Source organism: Rhopalosiphum padi, chromosome 3, assembly GCF_020882245.1.
Source record: "Rhopalosiphum padi isolate XX-2018 chromosome 3, ASM2088224v1, whole genome shotgun sequence".
NCBI lineage: Eukaryota > Metazoa > Arthropoda > Insecta > Hemiptera > Aphididae > Rhopalosiphum > Rhopalosiphum padi.
The window spans coordinates 75,511,516-75,524,907 of NC_083599.1; the positions used below are offsets into that span (position 1 = coordinate 75,511,516).

General features: G+C 28.8%; 2 protein-coding genes across 3 annotated transcripts in view; both read left to right on the plus strand.

The window, feature by feature from the left end:
* Positions 1-4,197: 4,197 nt before the first annotated feature.
* LOC132927562 (uncharacterized) overlaps positions 4,198-13,392 on the plus strand; it is a 71,263-nt gene continuing 62,068 nt past the window's right edge. Inside the window, exons 1-4 of one of the 2 annotated variants that reach the window (XM_060992113.1) lie at positions 4,198-4,392; positions 4,652-4,693; positions 9,018-9,044; positions 9,931-9,951. In XM_060992113.1, coding sequence (XP_060848096.1) covers positions 4,308-4,392; positions 4,652-4,693; positions 9,018-9,044; positions 9,931-9,951 — 175 coding nt within the window. In that variant the 5' untranslated portion in view covers positions 4,198-4,307. The remainder of the gene's footprint in view (positions 4,393-4,651; positions 4,694-9,017; positions 9,045-9,930; positions 9,952-13,392) is intronic. The other variant, XM_060992114.1, reaches the window with a different exon arrangement.
* Positions 10,734-12,087, plus strand: LOC132923886 (piggyBac transposable element-derived protein 3-like). Its single transcript, XM_060987872.1, is given in 5 exon segments — positions 10,734-10,872; positions 11,019-11,079; positions 11,081-11,445; positions 11,448-11,822; positions 11,825-12,087. Coding segments are annotated over 5 exon segments (1,203 nt in total).

A 13,392-nucleotide genomic window follows, 5' to 3' on the forward strand; every position in this document is an offset into this window, starting at 1 on the left:
CGGTGTTTTTTGTCAGATGAGATAATTAATTATCTACTGAATCAATTTATACCTAGTAAATTGCAAAACATGAGAAAAATCATGCAGATGATCCTTTTGTAAAAATCATAAAAATCGTACAGTTAGAAATTAAGTTATTAAAGGAAACGTGAAACATTTTTAATGAAAAATTATATTGAAATCTGGAATCACGGCGGCCGCTTCTCCCGTTGTCGTGCCGACCGGCCTCCACTCACGATCCCCCACTCCCAGTCAACCCTCCCGGTCACCCACTACTATGTACTACTATGTCACTACTATACGGCCTCACACTATTATGTGTATTATCTATGGCTACGTCGCATTTGAGCATTTCATTATTACTACTTCATGTTAATATTTTGTTTCATTTCGTTATCGTCGTCAGCCTGCAGTAGACGCGCACGTTCCGTTCTTTGCATTGCTGCTCATAGCGTGTTGTCTAGTCTGTCTTATCTAATATTAAACCATTTAAAATACGTGCATAGTACATGTTGTCTATTTGTCTCATAGCTTTTAGTTATTGACGCTGGACTTACGCTGTACATGCTTTTTATGTTACGTGTCGTTATTGGTCATTATTTAATTACCCTAAACGTTACACTGTAGACATAGAGCTGTCAGTTGTCACAGTTAAACTGTGTTCGCAGTATTCGCACTGCGCGTACGGCTCACGCTGGACTTGTCCGGTGTATTCCGTTTTAAACTGTGTTCGCACCTCGCGTATAACTGACCAATAATTTATAAACCGTTTAGTACCTATTACTACGTACTACGTATTATTATTGGCAATCATTGCTGTTAAAATAGTCCGTATTAAATTATTTTCGTACCTCGCGTACGACACACTGGACTTGCAAATTAAAATATAAATTAAAAAAAAAAACATAATGTATCATTAATATCTTTGTCAACAACATCTTTAAAAGTTGATGAAAAAACGTATAGTATATGTTCTGCGATTTGTCATCACGGGGAATCATTACATCATGGTCATTATACAAGTTTAATAAAAAAATCAAATCTTTGGTTCAGATGTAATGATCTCACTTCTAATAAAGAAAGATGGCCTAGAGGTGGCAAAGACATTTATATGCTAATCCTCGAGAAGCAAAATTAATAAAAGTGTATTGAGGTATAAATGATAAAAATTGGTGATATCAAAACAAAAACCCTCCGTCTAACTACGTGTAAAAATTAGCTAAGTAAAAAAAAGAAGAAAAAAAATCAAAAAAAAAAACATTGTATAACCAAAACATTTTTCACATAAAACCAGTAATTTCAAAGCACTATAAAGATGTGATATCATAAATAAATGCTAAGTAAACTGAATTTAAGTATATTTAGTCTGTTTCGATAATTTATTTACTTGGCGAGGAAATATTAGTATTAATATAGAGTACACAGTGTTATTATTGGTTGTAGAGTATTATTTTGATTAGTATAGAAATGTTCACTGTAATATTTTTAATTTATAATGTCTTATTGTCTAATTATTCATCCAGCGCCACGGTTCTTATATTGTATCGTATGAAGTAAAAAATTTCCTCGCCAAGTAAATAAATTATCGAAACAGACTAAATATACTTAAATTCAGTTTACTTAGCATTTATTTATGATATCACATCTTTATAGTGCTTTGAAATTACTGGTTTTATGTGAAAAATGTTTTGGTTATACAATGTTTTTTTTTTTGATTTTTTTTCTTCTTTTTTTTACTTAGCTAATTTTTACACGTAGTTAGACGGAGGGTTTTTGTTTTGATATAAATAATCAGATTTAAATGATATTATGATATTTTTATCCCGATATTATTTTATAATTTCGTTTATGATGTCTTATATTAATACATTTAAAATATCATTTAAACAATTCATGTATAATAACATAATGATATTATATTCAGAATATTATTTTAATATTTTGATTATGACGTTAAATTATTAATATTTTCATAATATTATTTAAAAAAATCATAATTTGATATAATATAATTATTTATATTATAACATTATTTTTTTAATGAAGATATGATATTAATGAAATATTATCATTACGAAAATGCTATCTGGGAATACACTTTATATTTACATTAATGATTAATAGTTTATTCAAAAAGGAAATACTGAGTAGAAAATGTAATATGTCAAAATACGAAGTTTTATTAATATAATTAAAACATACGATAAATGACAAGGCCAAACATGGCAAACATATCAGAAATGCTTACATTTTATTTAAAAAAATTTGTTGAGTCGAAGTTGGCCGGCCGTGCTTCGTTGAGCTTTTTGAACCTTGACCGTGTTAACTTGTCCTGCGCAATTTGTAAGCACAAATTTAAAACTTTATACTAGGTGAGCTGATTATAAATTAAGTTTTGATGATAGTTTATATAAATACTTACCTATTTATGTGTTATCTATTTTCATGTGTTTTTTTTGTCATTGTCATCAGAAAAACGGTAATTTTCTAAGGTAAATTTATTATGTTTTTTTTATTATTATATATGCGTATATCTACCTTTTTTCCAGAAATACTAGAAAATTGCCTTTTTCAAGTAAAAAAAAAACACATTAAAATTAGTAAGTATTTATATAAAATATCACCAAAACTTAATTTATAATCAGCTCACCAAGTATAAAGTTTTAAATTTGTGCTTACAAATTGCGCAGAACAATTTGGCAACGTCAAAAACTTTGAATTTTCGCGGAAAATAGCCATGATTTAAACTTTTGTGGATAAGTGAAAACGACTAAGCTTACAAATTTCCAATTTGTGATTAAATAAACTTACAAATTATTGACAAAATTTGGGGAAAAACTTTTCACTTTGGACGGCCAACCTCATGGAGCCCATAAATCCGTCGCACATAGAAAACACTAGTAAAATTTGCCAAAAATAAAATATTGATTTGCAAATTCTGAAAACCAATTTGCAATTATTTGCAATTGACAAAAATATTGACATATTTTTCGAATCGATGGGACAAAGTCAAGGGGCTGCGTGAAATAGGACCCCCGTAATGTTTTTTATAATGATTTATTCGTAAATTCTAAAAATCGATTTACCTACAATTATTTGCAAAATATTGGCATATTTTTCGAATTACTTAAGTAACTTCACATACATCTCATATTCCGTATTAACTCGTACATAACTGGGGGGATTCCTGAGTGCGTTGCGTTTTTAATTTTATAAATAAATAATTTTGTTTCTTCAAATCCAATAAGTTATTTTACTTGCGTAATAATAATAACGTTTTATAAAATTCCCGATACTATTATAAAATATATTATAATATGTCACTTTAACCAGTAATCAAATGATCAATAACCGAGTTTTTAATTTCAATCATTTTTGTTTAATGTTCTTGGACATTGTAAGTTGTAAAATGAAGAATCATCAGTTTTGAAGGTAGTTTCTGATAGGAAACTGAATAAATAAATTAATAATTAATACATTAAAAAAATTTAAATAAAAAACCATAGTTTTTTTTCAAAACAATCATACAGTTAATTAAATTGGGAATTTATATGTTTTTTCAAAAACGAATAACCGTCAAATACATATAATTTTCAATAAATATATTAAACTTCAGCTAAACAAATTTTATAATTTATTAGTTTATGACCAGTTGCGCAATTATGACTATAGAACATGGCTTACTTATTTTTGTAGTTTTAACAAAATTCTAATTCATAAAAGATGTTTATAAAAAAAGACTTTTGGACAAATGTGTATTTAAATTTTGTATGTAGCTATAACAACAGTTTTTGGGATGCCTTGTTTTAAATTTGGATTACACAGTGAAAGCTTTACACTAAACATATCATTAAATATATCCTCCATTCATAATCAAAAAATAAGTTTTATAAGTAATTTATAAAATCTACCTATTCTACTTATTTTATAAAAAAGAAATTAGATATTTGAATTATGAGTATGATGTTAATAACAATTTTAAATGTAAAGCGTTTGAAATTTACAATTTTTATTTCATACAAAATATTATAAGAGTGTATAAAATATAAATTACTCAAGTTAAATAATACTGCACATAATAACTGAAAAGTAAATACATCACATCTGTATTACATATTATACAAGTGTTATTTTACAAAATAAAAATGTTATTATTCCACATTGAAACATTAATTATTATTGCATTTGTGTGTCACACTCACAGCTATTCGTTTCGATTGATTTCGTTATTTAAAATAAGTCACAATTATTTCTCTATTTTATTAATTCAGTTATTAAGTAAAATAAATTGTTATTTTATTGACACCATGTATCACATTTTCCATGTTTTATTGGGACTTCTATGGTTAGGTCTCAAAATAATTCACGGAGAAGTAATTCAATGTGCAATTGGTAATTAAGTTTATTATAAGACTGTATGTTGAAACAATTTAAATATTGTTTAAATAGTTCAGTAATCAAAATAAAAAAAAATTATAATATAAGATAATGAATTTATATTACAATAAAAATCTATTGTTTTTTTTTTTTTTTAATCAAACACTGTTAAAGTATTTTTAATGATTATTCAATATTCCAAATACAATCAATATTTATTTATTTTTTTACTAAAGTTTTTGAAATTAATTATAATAAAAAATAATTTATTTAGGTGGATTAACTGATGAGGGACTCTGCGACAACTTAATTGAAGGTAATATATTAAAGTATCTATTTTTTTTTTAAAAAATCAAATTCATAATACTATGCACACCTAAAAAATAAGTATAATTTAAATTAATCTGTTAAATTTTTATAAACAAAATGCACCATTACCAAAAAGAGCTTAATAATATGCAAGAAAATGTACTGTATTAAAATTACATCTATTTATTTATATAAGAGATGCTTATCTAATTAAATCTAAAATTTTGTAACATTTATTTTATTTACTATTTATAAATACTTCTATACCTACATAATTGATAATAGCAATAATAGACGAATATTTAAGGTATAAATTATTTTAACATTAAAAAAGCTCTCCCCACGACCAAACTTATTTCTTTAAGCTACCATGTTAGATTAGCCTGATTTTATAAGCTTATAGCGTATCAAAACTTGTTTTTACATCGAGTATCGCCTATCTTCGGTACAGAATATAAGATGGACATAAAAAAAACCGACTAAGCAATGTTATTGGAAAATATCTTTCATCTGCATTATGGCTTTATTTGTTATAAGTTATAAGTTATAACTTATGTTGCGGCAGTTTGTTGACATACCTACTGTGCCGTCACATAAATGCGCTCGAAACGATCGGTTACAAACCAATTATGAGCATTTTAAAATATTTATATTTTTCATACTCATAACTCACTTAAAAATTAAAATATTGTTAATAACCAACGAGAAAACACAGATAATGTTCTTACCTAAAAGTTTAATAATAGGTCAATTCACTCTATAATATCGAAACTAAAAGCACTCTATTAAAACTGATGAACGAACATTTACTATGCCGTACGTGTGTAACTGTGTAAGACGGAGACAACACATGTGGGTGCGACATCCTCTAACTACTTAACTAATACAAGGATAACTAAAATCGAGTTGGAGGGGACGACGTAGTGTGGCGCTGCAATGTTATCATTTCTTAAGACTAAATATTTGTTATTATAACATAATAACAATGGCATGATGAATATCAAATGTATTATTATTATTATTTATACATAAATAAACATCATTTACATTTTGCATTTATATTCAATTCGTCATTACTCATAAAAACTAAATCAAACCAATAAGGGCAGTAGTATGAAATGGAAAATTCAAACACCGCAGCCGCAGCCGCAGCCGCCGCCGCCGCCGCCGCATCCACTACGTTTGTGACGTATATTATACCCCCCACCCACCTCGCCACCACAACCACCGCCGAACCCACTACGTTTGTGACGTATATTATAACCCCCCCACCCCGCCACAATAGCACCGACATCAAACGATCGCGTATGTGCGCGACATACGTTTTCAGTTATCACATGTTATCATATATTATCAATAATTTATTTTTATCAGTTATCAATAATTAAATTTTTATCAGTTATCACTTATTATTTTTTATCAGTTATCACACATTATTTTTATCAGTTATCACACATTATTTTTATTAGTTATCATATATTTAAAAATATAATATTATGGGTTAGAATCGAATCGTGAGGGTAACATTGTATATATATATTTAAGTACACTCTAAATAATATACATAATCATATGAATATTCTCACAACGTATAGTTCCCTCTTATATACTTGGGGAAATAATATACAAAAATAGATACGATCTGCTTATTGTCCCCGACTGGCCGCCCCCTAATAATATTAAAATGCCTATTAGTGAATAACACACACACACACACATTAATAACTGATATACTTTTGTGTCTAAAATGCCATATTCTCTCATGTCGTCAGGATGGCGCCGACTCATAATGTATATCCTTAAACCATCACAGATCCATATTCAATTCATCGATAATCTTGGAAAAAATATTAGATATATATTAATAATAAAAATAAATAAGTATACATACCATGAGAATTTTTCTCATGCCTCTTAAGACTTGACATGAGACTGAATGTTTTGATGCATACAGAGCACGGAAAACGAATTCCTCGGTGTATGATTTTGTGTCTGAGCAAACTGTCTTTACGCGTGAACATCAACGGACACTGATCACAATTAAATATGTTGATAATTTTTAAGGTAAAACAAAAAAAAAAAAAAAAAAGTATAAACGTTTAAAAACACTCAAAAATACTCGATGACGATGTGTGTACAACGGCTTAAAACGTACTGAAGAACTGTTGCCTCTTTCAGAATATATATAAAGACGAGCAGTTAGTGTGAATTTCTATATAGTCATCTAGTTTATTAAATAAGGTGTATCGTATTGTCAATCCGACGCCAAACGTCGGGTGGCGACGGTAGAGTTTTTGCAAGGTATTGTGTGATTATCGATGAATTGAATATGGATCTGTGATGGTTTAAGGATATACATTATGAGTCGGCGCCATCCTGACGACATGAGAGAATATGGCATTTTAGACACAAAAGTATATCAGTTATTAATGTGTGTGTGTGTGTGTTATTCACTAATAGGCATTTTAATATTATTAGGGGGCGGCCAGTCGGGGACAATAAGCAGATCGTATCTATGTATCAAGGCTTAATGTACATTTTTGTATATTATATCCCCATGTATATAAGAGGGAACTATACGTTGTGAGAATATTCATATGATTATGTATATTATTTAGAGTGTACTTAAATATATATATATATATATATATATATACAATGTTAACCTCACGATTCGATTCTAACCCATAATATTATATTTTTAAATATATGATAACTGATAAAAATAAATTATTGATAATATATGATAACAAGTGATAACTGAAAACGTATGTCGCGCACATATGCGATCGTTTGGCGGCGGCGGCTGCGGCTGCGATGTTTGAATCCCCCATTTCATACTACTAAGGGCTAAAATTATAAGGTTATATGAAAAATTTTAAAATTTTAATACTAAAAAAAATATTGAATAGTTTTTAAAATGATGAGTGTCTTTCGTTGAATGGATCACCCTGTATAATAGCAGACTTATTGTCTCAAATATAAGAGCACTAGTACGAACTATGACTATTCACGTATAAATCCATAAAATAACTAAGAATCATTTTTCATGAAGACAAAATGACAAAATATGTAACTTATAAGCTCCTGTAGAAATAAAATGAATGTAATCAAAATTCTATAATTATAACAAACAATAGACATTCATACGTCAGTCTTGAACAAATTTATGTTTCAAAATTTACTTTCTTGGAAATGGGAAAAAACTGAATACAGAACTTCTTAATTTCAATACTAATAAAACAAATGTCATAATACTGACGCGGCCCCGCGCAACGACCGTTTGAATTCAAACGGCATTTGCGCGGAAAGCCACGCAATGACTTCTCTCTCTCAACCACTAGTCGATGGCGGACGACACCGACGCGTGACGAACCGCATCGGAACGTCGAACCCGACGCGACCATGAACCGGCCCTAGGCTAATCAGTTTAAACCACCGCACCGTACGCGGACAATAACGGACTGTGCCCCATCTCAACTCGCAACCTCTAGCTTTGCCGAACACTATTAGTTTATTTTGTTTTTTTTTTTTGACGCCTTCCACCGAGGTCAATAAATCACCATTTTTACCCCCGAAAACCTTTGTGTTTTTTTTTCTTTTTGTTTTATCCGCTACACCTTTTCCCCTGTCCCAAGTGCACAGTTCACCAACTCCGACGCTACCTCATCACCACACCGTGACAACAACAGGTACGCGTCATTGCCTTCTAATTTCAAAAATATAATTCAACACATATTCCCTAACTAAATCTAAATTTATAACACATTATGGAGAAGTGTACACAATATCGGTACTTCAACAGCATAGACCGAATATGCCACCCAACATAATAAAATCATACGATGAAAGTCAAACATTGAAAATTATTGCATTATTAAGTATCACAACAATTATATAAGCATATTTTAACTTTTAAAACTAACCTAACCTATGTAATATCTAATATCTAGTATCAAATGACGTATTAATAACTTTTGCTGTTGAATCCTTAATTTTCATATAAAAAAATAAAAAAATAATAATATGAAATACAACATTATTTATTGACTAAGATCAATATAAACATAACGTATAAAGTCCTACATTATTTATGAGAAACTCGGAGCAATATAAAATATTAAATATACTACAAAAAGTAAACACTATATTGTATTGGTTGATAATAATTTATTAACTATATTAGCGGATTATATGTGATAATAAAATATTGAAAACGAAACTACAATTTAATGTAAATTTAACCAAGGCATAGGATAATGAATAATCGCTTAGGTAGCTTTCGGTGATCTTACGTATACGTATATGCTGAGATTTTGCTTTTTTTACAGAAAGTGTCTTGCATAAATTCTATATAGGTAAGTAATATAATTATAAATAAACAAAAGGCTATGTAAGTATTTTAAGTCAAGTATTTTGGAGTATCCCATACCTTTAAATATTTGAATAGTACAAAATAAGATGTTTTTAAGATGCTACCGCATTAGAGTAAATATTTCAAATTTTAATTTACAGTAGTACAGTAGATTCCACTATAACAATAATTACCCGGTAATAATTTGCAAAAAAATATTCTTGTTCTTGAGAATATACTTTTAAGAACATTCTCTTATCGCCTCACTATTCGTAACACGTTTAAAAAAAGATTAAAGCTGGAAGGGAGATATATATTTCAATTGGAATCAGGTCCTACAGGTTCCCTAAGAAGATAAAAAATATATTGACACGTAAAAGATATTACTAAAAATAGTTTAAGAAATACAATGCATTATCATTCATTAGATATTTTAACATATTATTTAAGATATAGAGCACAAAATATTTCAATACAATAATAATGCATCAACATAAACTTTGAAAGTAAATTTTAAAATTATTTTAATTCAGTAATTTTAATCACTTTAAGACATTTACTTCAAAATGACTTCATGTCAAAACGTCAACGACAAAATGTCTTAATTTATAACTTAGATTCACAATCTTGATTTAGACGTTGGTTGTTTATTTAAATAAAAAAAAAATTTCACCGTAATGTTACACAGCGTAATAGAACAGGGAAGACATAGTATTATCGTAGAATAATAATGTATTCCTGAAAATTGATAATGCAATAATTTTGTTATAATATGAATTGTTGCTATTGTTATAAAAATAAATACTTAGAAGTTTGAAATTATTTGACGTTGCAGACAATGTATTCTGTGGCATTTCTATTTCTAATTATAAATATTATTCAAATTTTAGCTAGTTTATTTAAAGAAATAAGTAAGTTATTTTGTAAGAATGATTTATGTTAAAAAAAAAATTAATATATTCAATACATTGACAAACAATAGTTTTAGTCCACAGAAATTAGGCGCAAAAATCAGCTTTATTCGGAATAAATCAAACAAAAGGTTTTGATTGGTTTTTCGTTATAGTTTAAGGTCCTGATTATTCTCCTAAAAGTCCCCGGTGATAACGCATGTGCTAAACTTTTAACCCTTTCGGTCCTGACCTACTCGTATAGGTAGGCAACTTTCGATAAATTGTTTTAAATAAAGTTTTCATCGCAGCAAACCAAATGTTATAAAAAAATAATTCTTAATATATGCACATTCTTATAAAATAATAATATTCATCGATTTTCAGTATAATTGTAATCTTTTAACTATTTTCTTGAAAAAATAATAAAATAAATATAGTCATGATAAGGTCATTATCATCATAACTACATTTCCCGCCAAAACTACCTAACATATGATTCTAAAAATCTGGAAGTTTTTAAATCAATAGTAAACACGTTTACATATAAGTAACAACCATAACCAATATTTTATAATCAATAACTCAACAATTTTACCGCCAAATTTTATCAGTCTTATCACCTACTGCTACGAGTAGGTCGGTCAACAACGGAGTACAATATCAGCATTAGATAACCGGCGTGAACGTCATAACATTGCATTTGTCATTTGTTTTCTTGTTTTCTGTTATTACTTTTTCGTGTTATTTTATTTTTATTCGTTATATTATATTATTTTTTTTAGACTACTTATATTTTTAACATGTCAGACAAACGTTTGAGAGATTGTGATATACTTCAGCTTTTAGATGAACAGTTTGATTTTCCCTCTGACGAATTTGATAATTTGCTACACGAATACGAATTATTTGGTATTGATGATGCTGTTAACACAGAAGAAAGTGAGCAATCAATAAATAATAACATTTTTTCGCCTACGTTGTATGATATTAGCCAAGAAAACAATGTTTCTGCGGCAAATATTACGTCCCCACCGCAGAATCACATAAATTATCGAACTGTTTTGCCTGGATTTCCTAAAAAAATATTAAATGGTCCGAATCGCCATTTGTTAGACCTAAAATCCATTTAAAAGAATTAAAAAAACGTCCCTAATACTTTGCCACCGCCTATACATTATTTTTTAAAATATTTTACTGAAAATGATATTGAAGAAATGGCTGGCTATACAAACATATATGCACAGCAAACAGGTGTGAAAAATTTTATCGAAACAAATTCTTCGGAAATAAAAACATTTATAGGCATTCATTTACTAATTGGGGTTTATGGCCTCCCTTGCGTTCGTATGTACTGGCAACAGAAATCGAGAATTAATATTATCGCTAATAACATGCAAAGAAATAGATTTTTTCAACTGCGGAGAACATTCCATGTTGTCAATAATGATACGATTCCTTGTAACAATAAAGATAAATTTTTTAAAGTGCGTCCTTTGTATAACTGTTTAAAAAAAAATGTAATTTGCTGGAAATTGAGCGTAATTTGAGCGTAGACGAGCAAATGGTCCCATTCAAAGGGCAAAGCTACGTCAAATATTATATGCGTGGAAAACCACATTCTTGGGGCTTCAAAATTTATTTATTATGTGGGTCAAGTGGTCTTGTGTATGATTTGTTAATGTATCAAGGAGGAAATACAGAAATTAACGAGCAAGAAAAACAAATTTACGGGTTTGGTGGGGCAGATGTTCTAAAACTTATAAATGACATAGTAAAACCAAGCCAACATTATTTATACTTTGATAATTTCTTTACCAGTTTTAATTTAATTCATGCATTAGATGAAATGAAAATTTATGCCACAAGTACGGCCAGAACTAACCGTTTTGTGATCCGCCTCTACTTAGTGATAAAACTATGTCCAATTTAGGTCGTGGTGCTTCTTTTGAAATTTCTTCTGCTGTGCCTAATACTAATATAGGTATGCTAAAGTGGTACGATTCAAGATCAGTTGTATTGGTGACTAACTGTGTTATATCAGGGACGCCTGATACGGTAAGACGAAGGAATAAAAACAAAAAAATTTACGAAAAAATTGATCGCCCAGAAATTATTCAAAACTATAACACTTCAATGGGAGGTGTTGATAAATAAGTTTATATTGATTAGTTTATTTCGAACTCACATAAAATCTAATAAATGGACCTTACGTCTCATAACACATGCGTTTGATATGGCCACAACCAACTCGTGGCTGGAATATCGTATCGATGCAAATAATTTAGGCATTGAAAAAAAAAATCAACTGGATTTACTTCAATTTAAGGAAAGGTTAGGTGAAGAATAAATAACAGTTGGAAAAGTTAGCCAAATTAATCCATCGACGTTGGGCATAAAGCGAGGACGTCCACGAAATAATTCAACATTGGGGTCTCCAGCACCACCCGTAAAAAAATGCTTGAGGCTAGATAATTTACCAAATGAAACTATGAAACTGGATCATGTTGGACACTATCCTAAACACGATAACAAAAAGCATCCACTTTTCTGCAAACGACAAGGTTGCAAGCTAGAAAGTCATTGGGTTTGCTCAAAATGCAATGTACATTTGTGTATGACATCATCTAACAACTGTTTTTTTAAATTTCACCATAAATAATGTTGTAGGTACTATATATTTCTATCAACATTATATTATATTTTAATAAAAAAGTGAAAAGTCATCAAGGAATATTGTGATTATTTGTTTTGTTTTTTATTTAGTTTGTTAAAAAAAATGTATTATTTAATTAAAAAAAAGTTAATGTTGTTTATTTTGTTTTACATACTCGTATTTTTAATGATATTTGTTATTTGTTTAAAAAAAAGTTAATATTTTTTATTTTGTTTAATATACTCGTATTAAAAGGTTTTGCTATTATTTTGTTTTGTTTTTTTACCCGACCTACTTGTAGAAATTATGTGATGAAAATTTGCATTTAATTTGGTGAAAATTAATTTTTTTTCCGAAATTGCGTGAATATGTTATTAATGGCTATTTAACCAAGGAAAAAAATTATGGATTTTTTTCCCCCAAAAAAAAATCGGGACGAAAGGGTTAAGGGTGGTCTTTAGGGGGTGAAAATTGCTCCAAAATCAGTTTTTAACAAATATCTCCTAAAATATCAACTGGACAACTAAAATACCTATATACTAAATTAAAGTTGAGTAAATTATCAATAAAAAGGATCCAAAGTCATTAAGTCATTTTACAATTCATTTAAGAACTATGACGTTGATATTTTTATTTGGTTTTTATAAAAGGCTACTAAGTATTATTTTTTGTTTTAATTTGTTTTGCTATCACTAATTACACAACGTGGGCGTGGCTGCGTGGGGTATACATGAATTAAATTATATATTTTACCTTTTGAAAAAAGTTAATCTCTTTAGACGCTTTCATTTTATTAATTATTATAC